At 52.0% G+C, this 27,619-nt stretch overlaps 1 protein-coding gene across 14 annotated transcripts; it reads right to left on the bottom strand.

Moving 5' to 3' along the window:
• Positions 1 to 301: 301 nt before the first annotated feature.
• LOC119703206 (aryl hydrocarbon receptor-like) lies at positions 302 to 27,529 on the bottom strand. Of its 14 annotated transcripts, none has more exons than XR_005257574.1 (14): positions 27,347 to 27,529; positions 27,084 to 27,271; positions 17,578 to 17,684; positions 13,974 to 14,063; positions 12,952 to 13,075; positions 12,576 to 12,706; positions 11,865 to 12,067; positions 11,669 to 11,778; positions 11,262 to 11,403; positions 9,363 to 10,929; positions 6,858 to 9,250; positions 6,278 to 6,452; positions 4,098 to 4,222; positions 302 to 918 (listed from the first exon to the last, which is right to left on the bottom strand). XR_005257574.1 is itself a non-coding variant. In XM_038142683.1 (11 exons), exons 1-11 carry the CDS (start codon positions 27,385 to 27,387, stop codon positions 9,095 to 9,097), a joined length of 2,859 nt encoding a protein of 952 aa, XP_037998611.1. In that variant the 5' UTR covers positions 27,388 to 27,529; the 3' UTR covers positions 6,013 to 9,094. The 14 variants fall into 14 exon arrangements, 2 of the variants coding, with proteins under 2 accessions (XP_037998611.1, XP_037998612.1); XR_005257572.1 differs by having other exon boundaries at positions 6,278 to 7,448; positions 7,838 to 9,250; XR_005257581.1 differs by having other exon boundaries at positions 6,278 to 9,250; positions 9,363 to 9,476; positions 10,377 to 10,929.
• Positions 27,530 to 27,619: the final 90 nt, after the last annotated feature.

Here is a 27,619-nt window from a genome sequence, read left to right as displayed (position 1 = left end):
GTCCCCCAAAAAGGAAAGAGCCCAGAAGTTTCTCCCAGTGATCAGGTAGAAAGTCACTGGTAGGACCTTGGGGCTTCACCTCAAGTTTGGGGACAGCTCATTGGCCATGAGCCAAAAGGTCCCGCCTGGGCCATTGAGTAGAAAAGGACAGAACAAAGAAGCCAAATCACTTTTGTGAGGTGTCTTTTACCAGGAGCACAAGTCTGTGGCACCTGGATCGCTTTGAGTTTGTTATTTCGCCTTTATTAAACTGTTTTGTTCCTGAAAAAAAAAAAAAAAAAGAGAGAGAAATTGAAATAAGATATAAATTGCATAAGTAACTGGTTGTGAATGTTACCCATGAGTACAAAAATTGTCATGAAGTTTGGGTTTAAGAGAATACAACATGTGATTCAAGCCTGGGAGCTGTCACCTTATGAAGTAAAGTTTAAGATATATTTTGAACATGTTACCTATGAGGCAAAAGAAACAGTGTGGTAAATGATCAGAACTTTTGATAGAAAAAATAATCCTTCAAAACACATCTTAAGACAGTCTTTTAAGATCTTTCCCAGGCAATACTTAGGAATGTAACTGTGATCCAGACCAAGGAACAGCAGCGGATCCTCACCAACAAAACCAAAGAGGACTGTGAAGGAACCTGAGAAGAGGACGAGAGCATCTGAACCGAGTGGTACAAAATTGACTCTCAAATGGTAAAGGGGTAATAATGAATGAGGAAAATCCAAATGATCCAAGGAACATACACAGGATCACACCTAACTGGGAAGTGAGACCAAGCTTATATCAGTGGTTTCAGGTACCACGTGGACGGACTTTAAGATGCCTTCAATACCCACCTTGGCAAGGAATACTGCCAGCACAAACAGGGGGATCCGGACTATTTTGGACAGAAAATTCCTGTATTTTGGCCTTAGCCTGTGATTTATACAAGGAGGAGAGAGAGTTACAACCTAGATCAGTGCCTCATAATATACCATGCTTGATCCATCCAAACACCAGACTTGCTAGTTGAGTGAAATGTCAATGTTTAAGTTGTGGGAAAAATTGGTATTGTAGTTCACATAACAGACACTCTCGTTGCAGGAAGTGTCGGGGGACAAGTAGGACCCCTATCCAGGTAGAGCTTGAAGCAGCAGAAATAATAACCTTGTTTTGTGGATGGGAATTATTAGTTCCTGTTACATGGGAAATCCCAGAGGATCTGTGGGAAAATACAGTCAAGGAGTGTAAAAAACGGTTTGCCTGGAAATTAGCTAAAAGGAAGTAAATGTATGAAGGATGAGTAGTATCTGACTAGCTGTATCTTAGAGCTTGCTACTGAATTGGGCCTAATATTAATAATAATATTAATAATAATAACAATAATTGTATTTCCTGGATTGGTATCACTTGTTTCAAAAGGGAATAGGAAGAAAATTGGATTCAAAAAGTGTAAATCTTAGCTATGGAATGCCAAAGGTTAAATAAAATACCCTGCGAGGCTGATGCAGTCAAATTATTAATGTGGGTTGGCCTTTTGAGAAGCGATACACAGCTCGGTCCAGACATGAAACCCTGGAATGTTATTCTTGCTGTCGTGAAGATCATTTATCCCGCCGCTGGCAGCAACCCAGTGGGCGAGGGAAAAGGCAGAGGGATACACCTGTGGGTAGTTCTGATGGGCCTGAGCCTAGACATGTGCAGTACAAATAGTCTGCACTCGGAAGCTTGCCCAGCACTAAGAGGCAGAGACATCAGCATAACAGCCCCACAAGACTGCTGCAAGGGTAAGAAAAGGACTGTACTAAAACAGCACGCAGTATGAAATCTGTGACACAAAGGAAAAGATAATATGCTGTATGCCAAAAGCGATCTCTAAGGGCCGGCAGTCAGAGGCTCACACTCACAAGTTGTATGTGTATTCTCAAAATTCACATTCCCATTTAATTTAGCAACAGATTCAATTTATGTTGCAGGTGTAGTGGAGAGAGCAGAGGGATCTCTGCTGAAGGAAGTTTCAAATGACCAGCTATACAGTTTGCTCAAAAAACTAATCCTACTTCTTCCCATTCAACAGGAGCCATATTTTGTAATGCATATTCGCTCACATTCTTCTCTTCCAGGTTTCCTAGCAGAAGGCAATGCCGTGGCTGATCTGCTAGCCATGCCAATCCAGCACACGCTCCCTAATGTCATTGAACAAGCCGGAATGAGCCATGCCTTTTACCATCAGAATGCACCTGCTCTAGTAAGAATGCTTAACATCTCTCAGAATCAGGAAAATGCAATTGTTCAGTCATGTCCAGATTGCCAAAAATTGGCCATTACCAGCAAATGCAACAGGAGTTAACCCGCGAGGCTTAAACAGCCTGCAGAGATGGCAAACAGACATAACTCAGTATCAGTCATTTGGATGGTTCAAACACAAACATGTATCAATAGACACATTCTCAGGAGCAATTTTTGCTTCTGCACACCAAGGAGAAAAAAGCAGAGATGTGATTGAACATTTCTTACAAGCATTTGCATCCCTAGGTGTTCCTCAGGAAGTCAAAACGGACAATGGACCAGCCTACATTTCTAACAAACTGCAGGAATTTTTCAGAACTTGGGGTATCAAGCATACCACAGGTATTCCACATTCTTCCACAGGTCAATCTATTGTAGAAAGAGCACACAGGTCACTAAAAACGATTCTTGAAAGACAAAAAGGAGGGACAGAAGTGCTTTCTACAATAGAGAGGCTGAATAAAGCAATATATGTTTTTAACTTCTTAAATAATTCCTTTATGGAGCAGGTACCGCCAATATTCAGACATTTCAGCAACACCAGCCAAGCAAAGCTCAAGGACAGGCCACCAGTCTTCATCAAGGATCGAGAGACAGGACAGATTTCAGGACTCTGTCCTCTTGTCACTTGGGGACGGGGGTTTGCTTGTGTTTCTACAAACACAGGTCTTCGGTGGATCCCTGCAAAGAATGTCAAGCCCCAGGTGCAGCCGATCCGAGAGCAGCAGACAACACCGGAAGCAGAATGCACAGACAACTGAGAGACTGCTGGAAGCAAAGACTGTTTTTAAGTTTGCACACGTTAAAATTGTTTACAAGAGAGTTTGCACTGAAAAAGTTCTGTAATTATTGTTACTGTGTTAAAAAAGATGTTAACCTACCTCTATGTACAAATCATACACAGACAGAAATTGAAGCTTACCTGGGAAAAACACTTCACCAAAGTTGAAATAGAAGATTAGGACCAAATTTAGAAAATTATGGCATAACTACAAATTACTGACAAGAATAAGAATTTTCAATTCACATTCCTTCCTCCTCTTTCTTTTAAATGAAAACAAGAGGTGAGGTGTAGGAATGTGCCCCTTATGGACAGAGTGACAGAACCTTCCTCTGTCCCCCAAAAAGGAAAGAGCCCAGAAGTTTCTCCCAGTGATCAGGTAGAAAGTCACTGATAGGACCTTGGGGACTTCACCTCAAGTTTGGGGACAGCTAGCTGGCCATGAGCCAAAAGGTCCCGCCTGGGCCATTGAGTAGAAAAGGACAGAACAAAGAAGCTTTTGTGAGGTGTCTTTTACCAGGAGCACAAGTCTGTGGCACCTGGATCGCTTTGTTATTTTGCTTTTATTAAACCTTTTTTGTTCCTGACGCTGCCACATCAGCCTCCTGCTCCTTTTATGCCTCCCGATGAAAGCTGAGCTATTCTGGGGTGTAGTGTTGGGGTGTTGAGAGCTTATCAGATCGGCTCAAAACCCCCCGGGCAAAACGCTACATGGTTTTAGGGAGCAGAGGGAAGCATGGATCCAAATGCTCCAGTTTTGTCTTTAAATCTTCATATTATGGAGGGTGAAAAAAACCCAAACCAAACAACCAAGCCCAAGGTATAGAGCCCCTTCCCAGGAGCCCCAAAATGGGCAGCAAGGCACAAAAAGGGAGCAGTGTAACAGTCTTTCCCTTCGATTGGTGCTGGCAGGTTCTCACCACGCAGTCCCGCCTTGCTCAGAGAGCCAGCAAGGGCACATTTGGAGCCTGGGCTTGGCAGGATATTGCAAAAGCTGGGATCAGAGCTGCATCCCAGCTGGAGACTAAAATAACTATGAGATTACCTCCACAGGAGCGCAGCCAGCATGGATAATGCTTGGCCTGTTCCTCTCCCAGCTTGCCACAGCCTTGCCTGGCCTCCCTTCCATGTTTCTTCAAAGCCTCCTTCGCTGCAGGAACTTCAGTCCTGCTGAGGGGAAAGAGAAGGCTGAGCTTCCCCTGTCTCACTGTAAAAGGCAGCCCCCAAGTGCCCCTCTCCACACCGAGCTGGCCAGCTCAATCCGCCTTTGAGCTCCTCCATGTTGTGTGCAGAACTCCCATTGCTTGTTTGTCTGATCCTTCCCCGCCAAGCTCTGCTCTCTGCGGAGTAATCACAGCTATTGACAGCGCAGACGGCCAAGGAGCAAATGGGTTTTCTTCTCCCTCCCTGCAGCTCCCTTCCCCTTGTGTGGCCCGGCCACCCTAAGCCTAGGCTGGGATTTTTGATGCGGAAGGTATTTCAAACTCAAGCCAAGGGGGTTTCTGGCATGAAACATCCTGTGAGGAGGCAGCAAGCTCAGAGGTGCAAACTGTTCTTGAGCAAGCTCGAAAAAGACATCTCCGCCTCTGGAGAGCCAAACCCACCAGAAATGGCTGCAACAGCTGGGGCTGGAACCCAGCACCAGTACAGAGCACTGTGCAAGGCAGATATGACACTTGGTCCACCTGTAGCTTGGAAATCTTCCTAGGTGCATTTGCGAGTTTAGCAACCACTTGAGGGTTTAGCAGCCGCAGCTGGCCAGGAAAAACGGAATTAAGGATTGGGAAGGATGGTGAAATTTAAAGCAGAGATGGGACACCATGACACCAAACAGCCCTGGAACACTCCTCTGCTCAGTGGAAAGACATCTGAGAGACATCGGCAATGTAGTAACAATGGTACATCTGTTAGCAAGGGCAGGAGTCCTCACAGCTGCAGAGCAACAGCCCCCATGTCACGAGAAAGGGCAGGAATATGTCAGCAGAAGGTAAGGAATATAAAATATAAACCTTTCTAAACCCACCAAGGAAACTGCAGTAAGTTTCAGTGTAAAATTATTAAATGGGAGCTAAAAACATTTATTTTAAAGCCTTCCAGTGCCTAAAAAGGCTCCAAGAGAGCTGGAGAGGGACTTTGCCCAAAGGCCTGGAGTTACAGGACACAGGAAATGGCTTCCCACTGCCAGAGGGCAGGGTTAGATGGGATATTGGGAAGAAATCCTCTCTGTGAGGGTGGGGAGGCCCCAGCACCAGGTGCCCAGAAAAGCTGTGGCTGCTCCTGGATCCCTGGAAGTGTCCAAGGCCAGGTTGGACACTGGGGCTTGGAGCAGCCTGGGACAGTGGAAGGTGTCCCTGCCCATGGCAGGGGTGGGGGGGCAGCAGGATGAGCCTCAAGGCTCCAACCTAAACCATTCTGCGAGTCTGAGATTTCACATGAAATTTGAGATTATTTTTTGCGGCACACGCATTTATCAAACAACACAGAAAGTTTTGGCCCATTCATGTCAAATTCTCCTAGGTCCAGAAAATAACAATGATAACAATATCTGATGATGATGATAACACCAGCAGCAGCAATGCCACTATTCCAAAGTACCTGCTAGCCATGTCCTTCACCCCAGGATGATGGCTGATGTGCTTCATCATTCTTTAGATCTTTCCAGCCAGGCTTGGAAAGTCTTTGGACTTAACAAAAAGATACACAAAAATACTTTTTAGGGCAGATGACTGCTATCTAAAGTACATTGCACTTGAAAACCATGGGCACAGAAGGTTGTAGAGATGGCTGGCCACTCAATTCTACAGTGGGAGTTCCAATAGTGACGTTTTGAAGTGCCCCCCTATTAAGAGGCTTTATGATCCATCCAAATTGGTTTTTAAAAAAATTTTTAAACCAAGGTGAAATGTGTCTCAGCTATTCTTCAGGAACACACTGATTAACTCCACACTTGCTGTCCCAGGTATCCCCAGCCAGGCTGCAGCACCTGTCCATGGCTCTCCTCTGGCCCAGAGCAGGAGCTCATCATGGCTCTGGCACTGAAGAGCAGCCAGCAAACAGGACACAGGCTGGGTATGAACAAACACCACCTCCTCACGTGCTCCTTCATCTCTGTTTAAAGCAGGAGCCATCACAGCATGTTCTGCTCTACTGCCCACGGCTCCTGCCCCCATCTATAATGATGTGGTGTGGGCAAACACCAGGCTGAGCTTCTAGAGAAATATTTACCTTGCTCTCTGCTGTCCTGGGGCCCAGGGAGATATCCTGGCCTCCGTGATGCCAGCTGGGGACTGATGCTTTCAGCCTCATGGATGCAGCCAGTATCAGATGTCACCTCTCCCAGCTGGCTCAGGACAGGAGCCCCCTTCTGCTGCAGGCTGTGTCTCACAGGCCCTTGTCCTGGCTGGCATTTGGGAACGCAGCGGGCAGGAAGGGAAGGGAAAAGAGGCAAACGATAAATGCCCTCTGCTCTCCTCCTCCTGCCCCTCCATATGTGCATCTTACCCTGCCGCAAGGAGCACCACAGCTCTTCCTGCCCTTTCCCACATGGAGCTGAGCCTACAGCTACACAAGCATTGCCAAACCCAAGCACGGTACGGGATCCTCGGAGCTGTCCTGTGCAGGGCCAGGACCTCAGTGATCCTTCCAGCTCAGGATATTCTATGATTCTGTATGCCTCCAAACTCTTTCCTCACACTTCCTTGGCCTCATCCAGTTCTCAGGGATTAATCTGCCCCATGGGACCACGCTCCCTCCAGATGTGCAAACCAGAGCATAAATGCACAGCTGCCCAACTCCCCTTTCTTACCACCACAGCTCAGGGCAGGTTGCAGATGCTGGGGTGATGAACAGAGGCACCTCCCTCGCTGCAAAAGGAAGATTTTCTTCAGCAAGGCTCTCTGGGCCAGCCTGGTGTGTCAACAATCAATGCCATGAGGCCCAGGGGAAGACAGGCAGCAGCTGCCATGAGGAAGGGCATAAATTATGGATGTGCCGGCCTACTTTGGGAGCAGAGCAGCTCCCTCCACAGAAATGATGGCTCGTGCTCCACAGGCCTCACAGACACAGTGCTGAACAAACCCACGCTGGGCTCACTAAAAGTGACACAGTGACACAGCCAGCAGGGCTGCAGTCTTCCTGAGGTCACCTGGGCTGCAGGGAAGCTCGTGGTGCTGTGGAGATGCACGGCAAGGAAGAGGAGAAACCCATCAGGGCAGCTGGTCATGGAATGGCTGCCTACACATCTAGGAGCTGGCTCAAGGAGGAAGTTTGACAGTGGTCAGGTTGTGCTCAGCATCTGGGACTCAGCTGGAAGCCACCAAGCTGCAGCCCCAGGGATGCTCTGGTCCCATTCCTCCTTCCCTCTCAGCACAGGTGGTGCCACCCAGAGCCAACTCCTCTGAAGAAACAGGGAGGAAAAAAGCAGAGTAGAGCACAGAAACCATAAAAGATCAAATGCTCCATCAAAAATTCAGAAACGTTACAAAACTGCCTTGTTTTGCTAAGGAAAAACAGGTGCCAGGTAGGGGTGGGAATGTTGGAAAATTCAGCATTCAGAGCAAAGAAACCTGTGTTTTTTCTAGTTTCCAAGTTGAAAAACAATAGTGCAGGGGCAAAGAATCAGTTCATTTGTCTTAAAAGATGTTTTCTATTACATACTAGAAACTACATACACTTTATAAACACACAGACTTTATATTTCAATATATCTACATGCAACTTTACATACATATATATTATATATGTATATAATATATAAATATTGTACTTTGTTTTTAATACACTTACCTTTCTCTGTCAGATTTCTCAATCCCTTTCAAACATCCATGGCAGGAGCTAACAGGTGGACTGTGTGCATCCCAAAGGCTCCAAGTGCTCCTCAGAATCCCTTCCAATCCAACCCACTGCGTCTCAGGTCACCAGTGGCAAGGCCTGAGCTCCAGTGCCGCAAACGCTGACGGGCTCCGCGTTGGGAAGAGACACAACCAGCAAGGGAAACATCAGAGAGGAGCTCCAAAACCATTTATTGAAACAAAACCGACGGGAATTCACATGAATCCAAAGCCTGGCAAGCTGAAGGAGGGATGAGCTTCATCAGGTTTCTTGAAGTGTAACCGTGTTTCTGATCTTTAAACAACCTTTTCATCCCATTCCACAGGATGCTGCTTTGGGATGGTAAGAGGTTGTTTTTTCCTTCCACTGGAGTGGCATAAAAATAAATCTGTCAACTCATACTATATACACACATATGGGCTGTGGAGGGTTTTTTTTTTTCCTGTGGGAAAACATCACTCTCTCAGTACCTACCATTAAGTAGCATTATGCTTATTTTCTTTATCCCATTGAAATTTCTGGTTTTTAACTGAAAACTTTGAGACTTGAAGTCTGACAGTACCTGAGAGGCCAGCACCCAGAGAAAACCAGTTTAGCAGCCAATCTCGGCATGTCTTGTACAGCACAGCAAAGCTCAGGGTGTTTGCTACAGGAGCCCTAACCTGGTTCCCAAACACTGGGAAACATCTGGCACAAGGAAAACTGGGGTGAGGAAAGACCAGAGCAGCACAAGAACACCACATGGGGCTCATTTTCTTTATAAAACACACAGTAATCTGTACAACATGGCCACAGCCACAGGTACCTGGCTGGGAAATTTAACACCAGAGGCAAAAACGTTTCTGTGTCTTTCTTTAGGGCAGGCTTTCACGAGGCTGGAACCCATGCTGGATCATGCACGTCAATACAAAGCTTTGGTGAAGCTTTGGTCGCACTCATGGGGTGACCTGCAACCACAGCTCAGCCTGCTCCAGCACCCTGGGAAATCTGTCCTCCAGCCCTGCTGCCTGCTGCTGTCCCTCCCCACGCCAGGGACACCAGCACAGGGAGCAGGATGGTGGGAAGTTGAGAAAAAAAACCCAGGTGAGCCAAAGCAACCAACATCAATAGCACTGGCAGGATGTGCACAGCACTGGGAAAGGTTTTTTATCTGCAGCTTGAAGGTAGCTCCTTCCCCAGGGGATAGTCCTGCTTTGTCCATTCTTGTCTCTCCTAGAGATAGGAGTCCCCCCTGGAGGCGTGAAGAGGATCCGGCAGCACTTCTGCCCGGGGCTGAGGCTGGGAGGGCAGTGCCGGGCTTCCCCCCGGCACTGGATGGTCTTGGGGCAGTCGCATGGGAGAGCTGGGCACACCACAGCCGCTGCAGGGCTAGGAGAGAGAGAGAACAGCCGTGAGGAGCTTTGCAGGGGGTTATTAGCACCGGCTGGACAGACTCCCAGCATGGAAAACACTGAGCCCCAGACTGGAGCAAGGCCCTTACCCTGTGCCTGCCCTCCTGGCTCCACGCAGAGCCGTGTGTCCCATAGGAATTCAGTGTCTCCAGAGGGCTGCTGATGCTCCCAAAGTGCCCTGCAGCTGAGCTGGAGGAAGAGAACTGGGGCACGGAAAGAACAGAGCTCAGCTGCATTTCAGGAACGAGCTGGTAGAAAGGGGGAAAAACCCTGGGGCACGGAGCCATCTCTTCCCAGGAATCCCCAGTGCCAGCAGCATCCACGCTGCGTAATCCGTTCAGGTTAAAATGCTGTGGGGGCACGCCAGGCCCGGGGCCCAAGCAGCCCTGGGGCTGGGAGATGACGTCTTTGCTGAGGCCATGAACGCCAGGCGGAGCCGGAGCCTGCAGCAGGGGGCAAACATAGGCCTGCCATGGGCTGGGCTGTGCACAAGAGCTGGGGCAGTGGCCACAGACCCCGTTCACCAGCAAGTGATGGTGCTTGGCCTGGCTGGGTGGTGCCACATGGTCCTGGCACTGGCTGGACAGGGAGAAGGGTTGGTGGATATCCTCCTGGAGGGGCTGCACGACTGAGAAGTCTCCCTGCAGCTGCTGGGCCCCGGGTGGCTCCTGTGGGCAAGGAGCTCCGGGGGCTGAGCTAGGGGTCCTGTGCCATGGGGTGCCCTGCACTGGCTGGAAGGAGTGGAGTACAGTCTCCTCCCCAGCTGGTCTCCACTGGGAGCCACTGGACAGATTTTCCTCCTCAGCCAGCTCTGGGAGCAGCCCTGGCACGGCACTGAGGGGCTGCTCCCACAGCAGCATGGGGGGCTGGGCCAGGACAGTGCTGGGCTGCCCTGCGTGCTGTGCCAGGTGGCACCCCGAGTCCTTGCTCTCCATGTGGCACGGAGCAGTGCCTCCCTGTGGGGTGGGGGGCGTGTCTGTCAGGGGACAGACCTGCTGCCCTCCCTCATGCCCATCCACTGGAGGGCTGGGGACACAGGAGAGAATCTGGTTGCTGGCCAGGCTGTTATTCAGGGATGGGGACTGGTCTGGGTCCGTACTGACCATCACCATTTTCTCATCCAGCAGCAGGAGCTCCAGGTCCTCAGCATTCAAGCCCAGGCCCTCCAAAGCACTGAAGAACTCGTTGGAACACCTCTGGTCACTCTTAATTGAGAGCAAGTCCATGGTGGCCAAGAGACTGTCCTCCTGCTGCAAATCCAGCAGCTTCTCTTGGAGGCTGTTGCCCCTTGAAGAAGCTGGAGCTGTGCCCATACTCCAGGCATCCCCTCCTACACCTGGTAAGGACAAACCCTTGAGCTGGAAAGTGCTGCAAGAGGAAGGGTTCGGAATGGGAGCTGAGTGGGAGGTGTACACCGCCTTGTCCTGCTGCATCACAGCACCCAGCAGAGACCTGGGGTCAATGCCATTCTTCTGGGAGCGCCCTGCATGGCTGCAGGAGGGCTTCTTGGACTTGCTGAGTTTCCCTTTGCTCTGGAAAAGGTCAGGGAAGCCTGGGAGAGGATGAGTACTTTGGTATAGAAGTGCCTCTCCTGTAGCAAAGGTGAAGGGAAGATGCATGGACCGCTTCCGAAGGTGCTCTCCTCCTTCTTCATCTCTGCAGGGCAGGAAGAGGACACTATGGCTGACACGTGCACAAACCCACCCCACAGCAAGTGCTTCTGCAAGGGGCAGTTGTAGATCCCTGCAAGCCAAAGCCCCTTTGCCGCAGCCAGCACGCATTCACACAAGAACACACACACAAAAACCCAAACATCTGCAGCATAACTGAGCATCACCCCTGCTGAGGGGTGGCCTTGCAGGCAGGCTGAACAGCACCGAGCACAGAATCCCACAGCGGCAACAACAAACCCAACATGCTGCCCTGCTCAGGACATCCCAGAGCCACGGAGAAAGCCAGGCTGTGCCCGTGCCAGCCCCAGCACGTACACGAGGGGTCTCTGTGTGACCACGATGTACTCGGGTTTGCCATTCTTGTAGACGAGCCGGGCGTTGGCCTGCACCCACTTCCAGCGGTTGTCCTTGGTCAGCAGCCGGAACACCGTCAGGCCGCTCTCCCCCGTCTTCATCACTGCCGGGAGCAAGCACCAGTGCTGCCACCATGGCACACTGCCCTTTCCAACTGGAAACAGCGGCAGCGTGGCTGGCAGGCACGGGGGACACCATGCAGCTGAACACCCCTCGCTGCACTCCACACCGAGCTCCCTGCAGTGACAGGAGCATCACCGCAGAGCATCCTGTGGGGAAAGAGCCTCTGGGCCTGACAGAGCAGCCAAGAGAGCTGCCCCAGGCCCAGCCCACTCATCAGCACAAGTGACCAGGGAGGGGACTCTTACTCCTGACGTGGTTCTCAGCACAGTACAGCATGTCAGCAGCGTGGACAAACTGGTATCCGGTGCCACACATCCGCAGCTCCGCCTCGGTGTAGCCCAGGACAATCTTCCCCCTGTGAGGCGCAGAGAGCACACTGAGCTCAGAGGCAAGGCTGGGGTGGGGTGTCAGGAATGGAGCACTGAAAGCTCTGCTGCTTACTTGGCATCACACGCCAAGGGGGTGAAGTCCAGCTTGTGCTTGGTCCTGAAGATCATGTTCTTGGTTCGGATCTGCAGGATGGACGGAGGCTGCAGGGGCGTGGAGATGGCGAACAGAGCGAGCTGGGGGGGCAGGACAGAGCCATCTTCAGACCTTCCGTTCTGCCCATGAAGGAATTTCAGCCTGCCTTGAAGGTTCAAAGCCTGGGAAGAGGAGAAAACCTCAGTGTCACGCAGAACAGTGAGAAGGAAGAGAGCTGCATGGAAAGGAAGGCATCTGTCTACAGAGTTGGTGTGACTAGAACCATCAAATCACAGCATGGTTTGGGGTTGGAATGACCTTAAGGATCATCTCGCTCCAATCCCCCTGCCATGGGCCAGGACAACTTCCACTATCCAGGGTTTCTCCAAGCCCCATCCAACCTGGCCATGGACATTTCAGGGATGGGGCAGCCACAGCTTCCCTGGGCACCCTGTGCACTCCAGTGCAGAGAGAAGGAGGGATGACCACCACCTACTTGATCTTAAGACATGCCTTTAACAGAAAAACCAAGCCAAACCTATGAAAAACAGGGAAAGTCTCTTGCTGAGACAGGCAAATGCTGCACATGGCAGAAAGGAGCATGGGATCTTTCCAGGGGTTGGTTTCAGTGGAGGTATGAACCTCTGTGGTGAGCCTGCCCCTCTCCTGCTGTGGAGGGTCTGTACTCACCAGGAAGCCGGAGGAATTATCCAGGAGGCAGCGAAAGCGGCACACAAAGCTCCTCTCCAGGAAGGAGGAGTTTTCTGGGGGCAGCTGATCCGGCTTGTAGATGACAGCAGAAGAGCTAAGACTCTTCCCTGCTGTGGAAGAGAGGGATTGAGAGAATCAAGTAAGGATTCACCCCAGGGAGGGTTGGAGGTCCCCAGCACTGGGCACTGCGGCAGTTTGTGGAGCACAGCAACAGAAGCTGGGGGTAAAAGCCACAACGTTTGAATGAAGCCGTGGCCTGAGCCACATGGGGGCAAGTGGTGACAGCGAGCTGGGTTCCCAGCATCCGCGGGGAGCCGCACACCTGGTGCCACCCAGGATGGCAGCCTGTCTTTACCTGCTGCAGAAGGCTCACCCTCAGGAGCGTGCGGTGGGTCCAGGGCCCAGTGGAGGTTGCGCCTGAACTCCGACTGGTCCTCAGTGTGGATCAGCTCAAAGACGCTCTGGTGCATGACATCTGTCTGCAGGGGACACGCCATCTGTAAGCTCTGTGGCCTATTCCCAGTGCCGGTTTCCACGTCCCACCTGGGAACAGCCCGCCATGGCCCCAGTTGGTTTTATCTTACCAAGTTTCCCTGGTGCTCAAATAGGTCCCTGGCTAAATGAGGTTGGAAACTTTCACCCAGAACTGATGTTGGCGAGAACAGACAGCACATCTGGCTTTAAGGACTCCTTGCCCATTTTGGGCCTGACTTCCTTCTCTGAGAAGCCTAAAGAACCAATACAGCTTCCCCCTGACATCCCCATAACTCTAAATCATAGTGCTGACTTAAGAAATTAGATGAAAACATGGATTTGGGAACAAAACAGCAGCACGGCCATCCCATCCCTACATTATTCCCAAGAGAACAAAGCCCTGGGACTTGCTCCCTGTGCCCAGGTGGACAGGTACCACCTACTGCAGGTGTTGGGGACAGCCAGCTGTACGTGGGTGACACCAAACCACAGTAGCTGAAGGACTGCAGGTAAGTCCCACTTCCCTGTAAATATGATCTAGTGTCCTCCAGGTTACCTGGGTGCCCAAAGTGCTGGAGCCTTGCGGGATTTACCAGGATTTGAGTGGGTGTCCCAGGCAAACTGGGCAAGGAACCCCAGACATTTCACCATGGCCATGAACCCCATGAAGGCCCATCAACATGGCTGCTGGAAAGTATCTACGGGCTGATGAAGTCCCCTGTCACCTACCAGTGACCATGTCTGGCAATTCGGGGTCCAAATTCCCAAGACCAAGGAAAAGCCCCAAACAACTCCCTGAGACCCTGTGATCCCTGCAGAGGCTCCTCCCCGCAGGGAACCTGGGGCTATTCACCACCACCAAGGAAAAACTGGCTCTCCACAGCAAGTCAGAGTCCCACCAACCTGGTGAAATCCCAGATAGTCCTGGATTGTATGTGAGGAGTAAAATATCAGCCCTTCTGATGTCACCACCAGCACAAAGCCATTGAGTGCCTGTAGGAGAGAGGAGATCAGCAGGTACAGGCCACAGCCACTTCACTTTTACAGCAGGACACTGGGCACCCAAAGCCTGGCCCCTCTGAGCTCACGCAGCTCTCCCACATAGCTGCCTGGGAATATCCTAATCCAGACTGATGGAAAATTGTGCTTCCATCCTGGAAGCATTCACTCAGACTCAGCTTTGGACATTTATCCTCATCCTGTGCAGGGAGCAGATAAAAGTCTCTGAACTTCTTGCAATATGAAAGTGGACACCATCAGGAACAGGTCCATTCTGGTGGAAATGAGCCTTTCCAACAGCCTCGAGGGCCTTGGCAGCCCTGTGTGGCAATCCCAGGTTCCAGAGGAGTGGCCTGGAGAAGGACCATGGAATGCCTGGACTGTCCGTGGGCAAGGAGCAGGGCCAAGGAAGGTGTTGTCTCTGCTGTCCATTCCCTCCTCAAGGTGGTCAATGCTGAAAGGGCCTTAAGCAGTGGAAATGGAAAAGCCAAAAGCTAAAGCATAAGGGTTTGGATTTGAAATTGCAGCAAAACCAATCTGATTCTGAAAAGCCAGTTTCTTCCAAAGCAGCAGGGAATTCAGGCTGAGTCTGGTGCCTGAACTCGGGGGAAAACTACAAAATCCCTGGGTGACCCTAGAGCACCTTTTCATTTCTGCCAATACACTGCAGAATCATTTAGGTTGGAGAATCCCTCTAAGATCACCACCTCCAAGATCACTTCCTCTGGAACACTACCTGGTTCATGCAGACCCCACACCCCTTAGGTTGAATGCTGTGCTCTGTTTTCACAAAATAAATACCCAAAGCTGTTGTGCCTGTGTGGATTTGAAGCCCCAAGCCCTCCCCACAGAGAAGAGCAAATGCAGCCATCAATCCGAAGTTTCCATTGCATTCTTAATGTTACACTCTTAGACATTTCACAGTTCACTGGCCCTTCCATCCACTCCTCAAGCTCCAGGATCGCAAAGTCAATATTCAAGGGAGCACTGGGCTTCCTGGCAGGAACAGGCTGAGCTGATCAGAGCCTCTGTCTTACTCAAGAGGGGCTCATAGCTACCGGTTTCAAAGCTTTGGGAAGTAATTTGGGCGTGTTCCCCGAGCTAAAAACCCCACAGCAGGACAGGACACATGAGAAGGGACCAGGGTGCTGGATGCCAGTGTCCTTTACACGTGCAGAAGACTAGAAGGGGCAGATCTTCCCTACCAGGTTGGGAGTGCAGCTCCTTTACAGGAGCCCTGGCTTTCCATCCCTGCTCTCTGGCAGCAGGCAGGAGCCCGCAGACAGAACACTGCTGACACAGGCACTGACAGGATCCAGGCTAGCACCCTCAAGTACCAAGGCACAGCACCAACCCTTGCAAGCCTCCGTGGCACAGAGCCCAGGGCACTGGAGACCTTGTCATCCCCCTGCCAGGGCTGAGAGTAGCCCCACAGCAGTACTCCCTGAGCCCAGCTGGCAGACGTCACTCTGTGGCTCAGTGTCCCCAGCTCTGAAAATCCCGAATCACCCAGCAGACACCTTCAAGCCCGTGGTGCTGCCCAAGAGCAAAGGCAGTGAAACCCCATGAAAATCATTGCTTTATCTTCCCAGAAGCTGAAGAGCTTTCATTGCCCTGACACCACCATGTGGCCACCCCTCCCTAAGGGGAACAGATCCTCAGGGGACACTGGCAGTATGAAGCAGGACCTCTTTGGAAGGCAGGGCTCCTGCAGTTTGGGCCCTGTGGCTTTTCAGAGCCAAAACCATCCTGTACCCCTAACCTGGCAGCGAAGCCACAGTAGCCAGCACTGGCCTGCTTCCCCCACCTCATAATGTACAGACATCAGCATTAATTAGGGCCTGGCATGTAGTCCCAGCCAAGTCCAGCTATTGTTGCTGCCAACTCCTGTTTCATTGTCCAGGTCAGAGTTTCTCCCCCCCTCTCCTTCCCTTTATTCCAGGCACAAACGCCCTCTCTATTTACTGGGGTTGATCTCAGTGTGTGGGAATCTGCTGCAGAGGTTAATTAGTGCTGCCAAATGCACTTTAACCCTTTGAGCAGCTTCAGAGGAAGACAGGAGAAGAATCAGAGCAGACCAAGAAACAAAGGGAGTTTGGCCATCAGAGGTAACAGACCAGATAGAAGTAAGTACGTTTGTAAGTATGGAGGAATGTGGAATGTTTCTTTGGGGGGGGGGGGTACAGAGACAGATTCTGAGCTCCTGTCACATCCAGGGTCACATAGATAGACCCTGAGAGAGCTCAACCAGCTTTTCAGATGCAGTTTGGTACCTCTAAAAGGATGGTACCCAACTGTGGGAGGAGCTGAAGAGCAGGACACCAACCCCCAGCAAGCCCTGCTGAGCAGTTTTGTTATATCCTGAGGGAAAACCCTCGGGTTTCTGGTTATTAACCAGGCTGGCTTTAGCACTTCTCCCACCAGCCAGAGAGATCCTCAGCTCTCAGGCAGGACAATAATTACACTTTGTGCTGAGTGAGCGCTTGGACGGGAGCTGGGGCTGCCCAGCATGCTCAGCCCAGGCTGGAGAACAGCCAGGCGGGCAGGGGACAGTGCCACAGCCTGTGCCCAGGTGCCAGGCAGGGGACGGTGCCACAGCCCGTGCCCAGGTGCCAGGCAGGGGACAGTGCCACAGCCTGTGCCCAGGTGCCAGGCAGGGGACAGTGCCACAGCCCGTGCCCAGGTGCCAGGCAGGGGACAGTGCCACAGCCCGTGCCCAGGTGCCAGGCAGGGGACAGTGCCACAGCCCGTGCCCAGGTGCCAGGCAGGGGATGTGTCCTTGCGGACCTTGTGCGGCCAGAGCATGACCTCTTCCGATTCTCTGCGCACAGTCTGGGGACAGAAGGTGACCTCCTGGCACCGCTGAACAAACCACAGCAGCTGCAGCACCACCAGCCCTGTCTCCAGCACCATCAAAGAAGACCACTAGGGAAAACCAGACCTCCTGGGATACACCCAAGTACCCTGTGTTTGAGGGATGAGCACGTGGCCCGTCAGCACCTATCTGTGTGCTCAGTGTCACACATCACCTCCTCAAAATCAGGGGAGACTCCCACGATGTTTTCTTCCCTGTTTTCACCAGTGTTTGGACAAAAGCCTTGAGTCAGGATCAGTGTGCCCACATTGAGAACTGCACTCAATCACCTTGCTCAGTTTGGTTCTCACATTATACCCTTGGCACACTTAGACATGAGGGCGGAGAAGCAGAAAAGATGAATCACCATGCTCAGAAATCCAGCAAGATGTTCCTTACATATGGACTATTTTAAAATGGCAGCTTTTTCCAGGAATATTGGGAAAAGCAGGGAAGAAGCAACAGTTTCTGCCCTAGGGACCTTTGGAGGTTCTTAAACTTCTTCCCAGTGAGAAGCGCAGTGAGCTACACCATATGAAATCCCAAATCACCTGCCATGAGCAAAAGAACAGCCTGGTTTTGGAGTACAACTCAAAGGAGCTGGAAGAGGGACAAGAGAAAGATCCCATGAAGGCATTTGTGAGGAGCACTGACCTGTAGGAGCAGCTCACCCTCTGGAACTGCTGCTGAGCCCAGAGCTGGTCCAGTGCCACAGGCTCCGTCCCTCTGGGCTTCTTTGGCACCAGGATTCTCCAGAGCAACTGCACCAAGAAAAGGGAAGGGACATCAGTGCTGCAGGAACACACTGCCACAACAGCTGGAATGCTGCGAGCTGGACAGTGCAGGGGAAGCCACCATGCAATTGTAGGCCTTTGCTTCACCTCTCACAAGAGTTGATTTTAACAGGATGTTTCCCCACCCCTCAACTGTTTCAGTCTGGGGTGGGTTTTTTTTCCCCACTCCTTTTGCCCCCCTTTTAACAACCCGTAAGTAAAAAGCAGTTAAAGCCAGGGATCCTTAAAGCAGGTAGGCATCACAATCATAGAATTATGGAATCAAAGCTGGGGAAAGACCTTAGAGCCCAACCATTCCCCAGCGCTGCCGAGACCACCACCAAACCATGTCCCCACGTGCGACATCCACTGGTCTCTGGAACACTTCCCAGGACAGTGCATCCATCACTGCCCTGGGCAGCCTAGCTTAATGTCTGGCTTCTTTTGTGAGGAAATTCTTCCCAATACCCAAAGGAAATCTGCCCTGGCACAGCTTGAGGCCATTTCCTCTTGTCCTGTTCCTTGGTCCCTAGAAGCAGAGCCAGCTACCATCTGTCAGGGAGTTGTGGGGAACAAGAAGGTCCCTTCTGAGCCTCCTCTTCTCCAGGATGACCCCCTTTCCCAGCTCCCTCAGCTGTTCCTCATCAGATTTGTGCTCCGGACCCTTCCCCAGCGCTGTTCCCTTCACTGGACATGCTCCAGCCCCTCAATGTCTTTCGTATTTTGAGGGGCCAAAACTGAACACAGGATTCAAGATGTGGCCTCAGCAATGCTCAGCACGGGGGACAGTCACTGCCCTGGCCTTGTGGCCATACCATGGCCCTCCTGACCACCTGGGCACATGCTGGCAACAGCAGCAGAAGTCTGCCCTACACAGGAGGCATTGCAACAAATCCCAGGATCAGGAACGTGCCCTTTGGAAGGACACAGCTCAGTCAATGATGTCTCGTTACAGTTCAGAAGCACAGTGAGTTTACTCAACCAAATTAAGGCAAGCCACCGCTCACAGTGGGAGAAAAACAACACAGAAAACACACAGATCCAGACACAGACACCCGAGATCCAACAGTGGTCCATGCACAAGCCACACGCATGAGGGAATCTGTCACTCAGCTGAAGGATGTGCCTGTAAATTTTGTTCTGTACTCCCCAAGAGAACGGTTGCTGGGCATATTTTGGTGCAGATAAAAATTGAAGGGTAAGATGACAACAAGCCTGTGCATGACAGGCCTGTCCAGAGGACAGAGGAGCTCACAGGAAAGCTGGGAAGCCTCTTGCCAGCACCACGAGGACAGAGGACAGCATTTGGCTGCTGGTAAACCTGCTGCTCCCACTGGAATCCGGGAGGAAAGATGTGAAACACTAGCTGCAGCACCACTGTGGCCTCCAAGCTCACAGAGGGAGCGAGAGCTCTCTTAGATCTGCCTTTGCCAGGCCCTGGACAGCAGGAGGGCTGCCAAGCTCAGAGGTGATGGGAGCAACAAGTGGACTCTGGAAGCAATAGGATACCAAGTCAGGAGGCAGCAGTCGCCAGCACGTAAACAAAGCCAGGCTCTGTAACAGGCTCTGCCCTCCCTGGGCTTTAAAGCAGCTGCTGAAACTCAGCTCCTCCATCTGCACAGAGCTGATCCCAAAGGATCTCAAATGCTGCAAAAGGCAGATGTTCCAGAGTCAGGCTTTGGGGACAAAGTTTTTCCACCAGGCACAGGACCATTCCAAAGATCGACACTGCTCCATAACCAAAGGCAAGCACAGCCCAGTTCTAATACTTACACAAAAACACCTGACACAGCAGCAATCCTGCTGCTTCTGGGAGCTCTGGAGAATTCTCCAAGCTCAGCCTGCCCAGACTATTTCAGGAGCCGGCCAGGGATGTGCTGACACCAGGACTGAGGTCACAGCACGTGTTTGTGCAACTGTGGGTCAGGCCCGAGCCAGCTGGGGTGGACACACACAGGCTGCTGTGGCCTCACCCTTTCCCACCCCAAGGGACCACCTGCGGTCCGCTGCCAGACTGGAGCCCCCGTAAAACCTCAGGGAGGGACAGGCCATGGGGCAGAACAGCATGACAGAGGCCACAACACCCAGGCAGGGCCCTGTGGTGTGGATGGAGCAGGTTTGTGCCAGTGGCCTTCCTTCTGACTGCTGCGAGCAAAATGCGGGAGCTGTGAATTATTAAAGGTCTCCAGTTGAGGTCTCCATGAACTCCCAGCCTGCTGCGCTGGAGGTGAGAGATAAAAATAAACCTGGCTGACAGGAGAGCAGCTAAAGGTGTTTCCCTCTGCTCAGGGCTCTGGTTTAATGGCTTGATATGGCCCCTGCAAACGGAAATCTTGATCTCAACCGCTGCCTAAAACCAGGCTTTACTATCAGCATCTGGGCTGTGGGGCCAGAGAAGACACATCAACAGCAGAGGACAGCCCGCTGTCCTCCATGGGGACATCTGCCACCAAACAGGATCCAGCCACCCAAGGCTGGTGTGAGGGATAAACCCGAATTCCAACGGAGGCTCCCCCATGAACTTCACCAAAGAGCGCCTTTTCCTCCCGAGCCACCCAAGGCTCCCCAAAGAGGATGGGCTCTTGGCTGTGGCCACAGTAGGCTGGCATCCTGCCCGGTGTCCCCCGGCTTTGTGTGTCCATAAATAGCCCCGTGCAGCCCCCGGGGTCAGCAATTCAGCAGAACTGTCACAGCACATCAGGCTGACAGAGCAGAATGAGCCAGGGAACCGCCACATCCTCTCTGCTGCGCGCATCCCGCATCCCGCCTGCAGCTGGGTGCCGGGAAAGGCGGGATACACTCCAGGCACAGCGCACTCCTTCACCTAGGGCAGCAAGACCAGGTGCAGCCTTTGCCCTTGCTGCACCACGGGGGACAGGCACTTGCAGGAAAAAAAAGAGGAGAATAAAAAGGAGAGAAGGGGCTTCTCCTGGGCTCCCTCCCTCCGGCCACCAGTGTCACCTTTGCTGCTGGAGGTGAGAAAGGTGAGAAGCTGCTCACCTGAAAGCAGCGAGGCTTGCACAACTTCCATGCTATTTCTTCCAAGAAACAGCTCCTGCCAGGCCTTGCAGGCTATTTGGCCACAAAAAGCCTTTTAGCTGAGAGGAAGAAAATTTCTGCCATCTCTGGGGAAGAAGCTCCCTGCCCACACCTGCCTCCCCAGAGCAGGATGATGCTCCCTGCCCCATGGCCATCCTCACACACGGTGCTCACCAGCTCTCTGCTGCCTGGCCTCATGCTGTAACCAGGAGAGCAGGAGGGGCCACCAGGGGTGGGTTTCCTCCCTCCTTCTCCAGGTGCTTCTGAGCCTGGGAATCTGTTTCATGTGGTACTGCAGGGACACCTCGCTGCCTACCAAGTTTGCCAGTGAACTCCTGAACCTGCCAGGGCTTTGTAGACTTGGGAAATCTCTGCAGCACCAAGCAGGAATTAACATTTTTGAGAGGATATCTCCCAGGCCCCTTCCCTCCACACAGCAAAAGCTCCTGGTGGGAGCAGGGCTTCCATCAGCCACTGACTGCAAAGGAGAAAAATTAAACAACTCGATCCCAAACCTGCCCCAGGTGTTGGTGAAGGAGAAATAAACCAAACTTCTTCCTGGCTCTTCTGGAAGAGCTGCAGGAGAGGGCTGGGCCATCTGTATGGCCACTGTGAGTCTGAGCAGACAGACAGCGGGGACAGAGGGCAACAGAGAAGGATTTTGGTATTGGTGCTCCCTACAAGCCTTCTGCCAAACACCCCAGAATGCACAAGCCACTCTGGGGGAAGGATTGATTGATTTCTTAACAAAACTGCCTTTTATCCACCTCTGCCTTTCCGTCATTTGTGCCAATCCCCTGAAGAACTGGTCTTACCTCACAGTAAAGTCTCGACTCCCATGAGTGGATCTCCAGATCTCCCTTTCCCATCCACTTCTCCTTGCTCATGGGCAGAGGGACCTGCAGCTCTGCTGCTCGGTACGCCCTCCTCACATCAAATAACCCCTCAACATGGCTTTTTCCTACATTTTATTGTTACTAAGAGAGAAAATAATGGAAACTTAGAAAACATCATGTAAATGGTGAGGGAAGTGGGCACAGGTTTGCTGACACCAGGCCACAGAGCCGTCTTTTCCCTGCCTTGCTGAACCATCAGTTGGGTTCTCATCAGTGCTGTTCAAAGCCCATTTTCCAGCCACTGGCCAATAGTTCCTGACTTCCCATTTGTTAATTAATTATGGATACCAGGGTTTTATTTAACTTCGTACCTGCCACAGCTCCCTGTTGGCAAAAATTTCATTAAACAGATGCATTATTTATTCCTGTCTGAATGGTGTGGATGCCCTGCTTTCCAAGAACACTCGTGGTTAATAATGGATGGCCCCTTAAAAGATCTCACTGCACTTTCAGAAGCAAAGAGGCCTTGACTACATACAGCTTTTGGTTGTGTCACTTGGGTCTCAAAGGGAGAAGCACGTGCAGGAGTTTAAACAAGGACAAAGATGACAAGGACCTGCCAGATTTTCCTCCTTCCTGCAGCATCACCAACTGTTTGAACCCTCCCTCTCCCAGTGGTCCGCCCTCAGGAGCTTTAGTGTCCATCATAGAATGGTTTGGGTTGGAAGGGAATTTGAACACCACCTGATTCCACTCCCCTACTGTGGACAGGAACCCCTTCCACTACAGCAGGAAGGATCATCCCAGCCCAAAGCCTCAGCCTGGAGTTTCTTCCAAGTCCTGCTCCCCTGCCTGCCTTTGCAGGAGCCCTAAGACAGCCCAGCTGCTCATGGGCAGCAGAGCAGGCAGCCCCCAGGAGCCCACTGTGAGCCCAGGGAGCTCCAACAGCTTCCCACCAGCTGCTTTCCTGAGAGTCAGGGGAAAACACTTGTCAAGGAAAGCACACAGCAGGAAAACTGCCTAGCTAAGGAAGTCACAAGAATTCTCTACCTTAAATGAGGTCAGCTCATTACCCAGGCAATTAAGAGAGCACAGTGAGGACAGGACCAGGCTTTGTTTTTCTTAAACCAGCCCTCAGGCTTCACCACTACAGCTCTCTACAGTGTTGGACAAACAGCTCAGAAGGAGGGAAGGCACACAAGCGAAGGGATAAGCAGTGTTAGTCCCACACACCCCATCTCAACCCCTCATCCCTAGGCAGAGGTTTCAAGGGCATCGGTCATATAGCCTATAATAATTATATCATTGAAAGCACTTTTCCAGCCTGACCTGACTGCTGCTCAGTCACTTTCTGGGCCACCACAGCTCCAGCAATAACAATCTGGGTTCACATCACAGTTCAAAGGGTGAGGCTCAGCCCGGAGGCTGCACACTGATCCTACAGCAGCCACCAACGATTTTAAGAGCACTCTGGGAAAATCCCTAAGCCCCCAACATCCACAAGAGTGTTATCTTTTAAAGATACATGGGAGAGAAAAACTGCTTAAGTTTTGGATACACGACCTTAAGCTTCCATATCGAAGAGACCCATGTAGAGCTCAAACCCACACAGAGCCCAGAACAACTCTCTGACCCAATCACAGACTGTGCAGCCGACAAGCCAAAAGTTTCCAAAGTGTTTCCCCCTCTCCTCCCAGCCAGTGATGCGCCTGAGCTGCCCAGAGAGCCAGGCAGAATGCTGCACACAGGCAGAGGCGCATCTGCATCTCCGAGGATTCCCACTTCAAGGCAGGGTTAGCCCATTGCTATGGGGTTCAAACACCCAGCTCCTGGCACCACGGACTGACCTCTTCCTACAGCTCATAAACCCTAGACTTGGTTCAGAGCATCAAGAGAAATCCCACAGATGAATCACTGAACATCAGGCACAGGTCTGTGATAGGCACAGGGCACCCTGGGGACACCCAGCTGGCACCCAGGGGCAAGTGAGCGCCCACCAGGGGCTACACTCACACACCAGAAGGGCCAGTCTTGCTACAGGATGGGAAGCACAGCTCAGATGACCTTCCCAGCACTCTGCAGGAACAAACTGCTGGAGACACTTCTCTAAAGCGAGCTCTTGACCACTGTGACATCTGCCAGTTGGCCTCCCACCAGGAATTTAAGTGGCCCAAGATACACAGATGGCACCCGACAGACACATGACAAGGTGCCTTTGAGGCATCTTCTTTTTGTGGTAAGACATCCTCTCGCAGAGCAAGACAGCAAACCTTCCCCTGGAGCATTTTGCTTTCTCTCCCCCTTTCCAGAGGGTGAAGGAGGTGGAAGAGACAGGGACCCCTCCTCCTCTCCCAGCAGCGTTTGCTGGGCCCTTGCTCCAAGAGGCGGAACAGGGAGGGATTAGAGGGGAGCAGCCCGGCCAGGCACCACCGGGATAAGCTGCTGGCACACAGCTGGTGTGACATGCTGTGCGCTCCCGGGAGCAGTGGCGTGGCCACCGACAGCAGCACAGGGGCTAGGGGACAGGGAGGTGCCCTGCAGCACAGTCCCACCTCTGCCAAACCCCATGAGCTGAAAGAGCCTCCAGCAGAGAAGGGAGGAAGGTCAAGGCAGTGAACGAGAATTAAAACTACCTTGTTAACCAAGGCAGATAAGAAACAAGGCATTTGGGAGGACTGCTGTAGGGAAAGAAACCTGCATGGGAAAGGAGGATGTACAAGCCTTTAAATCAGCTGGCACTGATGTTTGGATAGGAGCCTCAGCTTGGAAGCAACCTCAGCCCCTTTTGGTCCTCCTGGTCCAGATGCTGGGTTCTGGTCAGTGCTGCTTCTCCAGCAAGATGGATGTCAGATGGGCTGGATAGCCTGCTCCCTGGCAGGACACCTCTCCCAACATCTCCACCCCTACCGTGATCCTGCTCCCCTCCTAAGCTCATCTCCTTCATGGCAAGGAAGCACCTGTGTGAACCTTGGATTGCGAAGTCAGGCAATGGGGGAAGCGAAAGGCACCTGGGAATCTCACAGAGGACAGCGGTGCTGCTCCATCACAGAGGGAGCCTCTTCCACCTGCCACGGATCAGGAGACCTTGGCTGAGATCCTGCCTCCCCCAGAGCTACCCAACACAGCTGGCACTGGGCTGCTTCCTGCTTTGTTAAACTGGAGAGATTTGAGTGGAAAAAATGCAGTGGAATCAGTCCACCAACACACAGAGGATGCTCTTGTCCGCTGCTCTTCCAAAGCCCTGCAGAAAGCCGGCACCAGGCTGGCAGCACAGCCACCAGCACAGCACATCAGCCCGAGGGATGTTTTGGGGTTTGATTGGGTAAATAACCCTGCTCAGCAAAGGCAGCGCTTGATGATCACTAAACCACTCCAGAGACTACACCACGCTGAGCAGCCTTAAATCCTCTGATTCCTGACACTGAACTGTAGGCTTTGAGTGGTGCCCCCACGCAGGCAGGGAGGCAGCAGGGACAGCTTCCCTTCGGGCTATATAAAGAATAAAAACCATCAAGTCCTCAGGAAAAACACATCCCTATAAAACTCAAAGGCCTTTAAGCCTGTACAAACTTCCCCACATATCAGCTGTGCATAAATCGAGATGGCAAACTAACATTATGTGCTGTTAATTATTAAACCGATTAATAATTAATAAATCAACAATTATTTATTTATTCTGGCAGGGGATGGGCTGGCATAAACCTGCTGAGTGAACTGCTGTCAGCGATCGTGGGCAACACCTGAGACCTGCTCCAGCTGTTTCTCCTCACAATCCATGGCAGGCAGCACATGCCGGATTTTGTCCTTGCTTTCCTGAAATCTTCTCTTGGAGAGCGCTCAAGCAGGGTGGATAGATAAATAAAGTCAGTTAAAATCAATCATTTTGTTTAATAAGCTTGCCCAGGGCTCCATTTAAGGACTCTTTTAAAATTGGTATTAAGCATCACAAAGGACTCAGCTCGGTCTGCAATCGCTACTTGCATCTGAAAGGCTGAAGCTCTCCTTCCCGGCCACACCTGCCTCAAAGCCATCCCACAGCCTCGGACAAACTGGAAATCGGTGTCATGGAATTAAAACAGATGGAACGACGCAAACAACTCTCCCAGGCCATTCCTTTCCCAGCCCACCAGCTCGCCAGTCCTTTAAGCGGGGTTAAAAGAGAATGGAAAGGGGAGGAAGCACTGAATATATTCAATGAGGAATTGTGGTGACTGTGGCTTGAAAACGCAGCATTTTCGAGCCACTGCTACTCCACCAGGAAAATCCAGAGATACCTCAATGCCCTCCTGAGGGCTCCTCTTAATCACAATTACAGGGCGGCGGAACGGCTCCCGAAAATAAAAGATTCCCAAAAATAAAAGGCTCCCAGATCAACTGTAAGCACATCACAGGGAATTACTGCTCACTGCCAGCACCGCGAGCCTATCGGAACAGAGGGGAAAAAAGTCACTTCCACAGGGAAAGTCCCCAGCCGGCACGCACAAGGCTCTGCCTCAACCCTCCCGCATAAACGGGATTTTTTTACCTCAGGAGAACCCACAAACAATCAGCTTCACCCCTCCAGATCCCTCTGATCCCACGGCAGGGCAGCTGGAGACAGCACAGCAATGAAATGTGGGCGAGAAAAGGGGGAAAAGCAATTCCAGGGGAAAGAAACCAAAATTCTAAGTGGTAAAAAGATGAAATTTTAGGGCAGGTAAAGAACAAAATATTCGGGGGGAGGGGAAAATTCCAGAGGCGTAAAGACAGGAACAACACAAAATTCGAGGGAGTAAAACCCACCAGAATTTCAAGTGGAAAAAATAAATTAGGGTGGGAGGGAGCCCCAAAATCCAAGGGGGACGGGGGAGGGGAGAAACCAAACCCAAAATTCGAGGGGGAAAAAAACCCAACCCAACAACAAAATTGCAGGGGGAGAGGGAAATCCCACAAAATTCGAGGCGGAAGGAGGGAATAAATTTCAATGGGAAACAAAAGAGCCCCAAACAAAAGAAAAAAAACCCCACAAAACCAAAACAAAACAAAAAAACCAAAACAACAACAACAAAAAAAAAAAGCCGCCGTTAGAGACACAAGCATTCGAGGGCGGACATCCCACACAATTCAAGTGGGGAGAAACCGTCCAAATTCGAGGAGGGGGAAAAAAACATCCCACAAAATTCGAGGCGGGATCGACACGAAACTCCTGCAAGTGCGGAGGAAACCCCAAAATTCCACGGGTGAAAAAAAGCGCACGATTCTGGGAGGGAAAGAAAACAAGTTTTTGGTGAGGGAAACCCCGTGAAACTCTAGGGGAAAAAAAAAAAAAAAAAAACACACCGCTAGAAATTCTAAGCGAAAAATACTCGGTGAAGGAAAACAAGCCCGCGAGGAATTTTCGAGAGAGGTGGGGAAAGGAATTGCCGAGGGTGCAACAGCATCCCGGGAGGAGCGGTGAGGGAGGAGGGGGGCAGCACCCAGCTCCGGGCAGGGATTGCGAGCAGGGGAAGCGGGGAAGGCGCCAGTCCCTTACCGCCCAAGAAGCTCCTGGCGCGCAGGAAGCCGGCGCTGAGGCGGAGCACCGAGAGCTTGTCCAGCCCGGCCACCACGTCGGGCGGGAAGGGCAGCAGCCCCGCCAGCCGCTCCAGCTCCCGGTTCAGCCGCTCCCGGTGCCGCTTGGACGGGTTGGAGCCGCCGCCTTCGGCCGCGCCCAGCCGCGTCCTGCCGGGCACAGCCGCGTTACCGGGGAAGGGGGACACCCCTCAGCCCTTGCCCGGCCCCCGCGCCCTCACTCACGCCCGCGGCACCGGCTTCCTCCGCCTGCGGCCCGCGTACATGGCCGGGCCGGCAGCGCCCGAGCGCCGCTCCCTCAGGGAGAGAGGCAGGCAGAGGGGGAGCGGGAAGGGGAGCGGGAACGGCCCGCCCCCAGCGAGGGGGGAGACGGGGGTTTGGGGCTGCGGGGGGCTGGTGTGTAATGGAGCTGAGAAAGGATTTGGGGGCTGAAGGGGGAGTGGGAGATGGTGGAGAGAAAGGATGATGGGCGGGAGGGGCAGCGGGGGTTAATGAGGA

This window comes from Motacilla alba, chromosome 7 (assembly GCF_015832195.1).
Source record: "Motacilla alba alba isolate MOTALB_02 chromosome 7, Motacilla_alba_V1.0_pri, whole genome shotgun sequence".
Lineage (NCBI taxonomy): Eukaryota > Metazoa > Chordata > Aves > Passeriformes > Motacillidae > Motacilla > Motacilla alba.
The sequence above is the reverse complement of the archived record's forward strand: the minus strand, read 5'-3'. Positions and strand labels throughout refer to the sequence as shown.

Excerpts from the sequence above, each read along its gene's own strand:
- LOC119703206 (XM_038142683.1), bottom strand. The coding sequence starts at position 27,387 with ATGTACGCGGGCCGCAGGCGGAGGAAGCCGGTGCCGCGGGC. Across the intron at positions 27,272-27,346 it reads AGGAAGCCGGTGCCGCGGGC|GACGCGGCTGGGCGCGGCCG; the intron begins GTGAGTGAGGGC and ends TGTGCCCGGCAG. Across the intron at positions 12,707-12,951 it reads GGGTGAGCCTTCTGCAGCAG|CAGGGAAGAGTCTTAGCTCT; the intron begins GTAAAGACAGGC and ends TCTCTTCCACAG.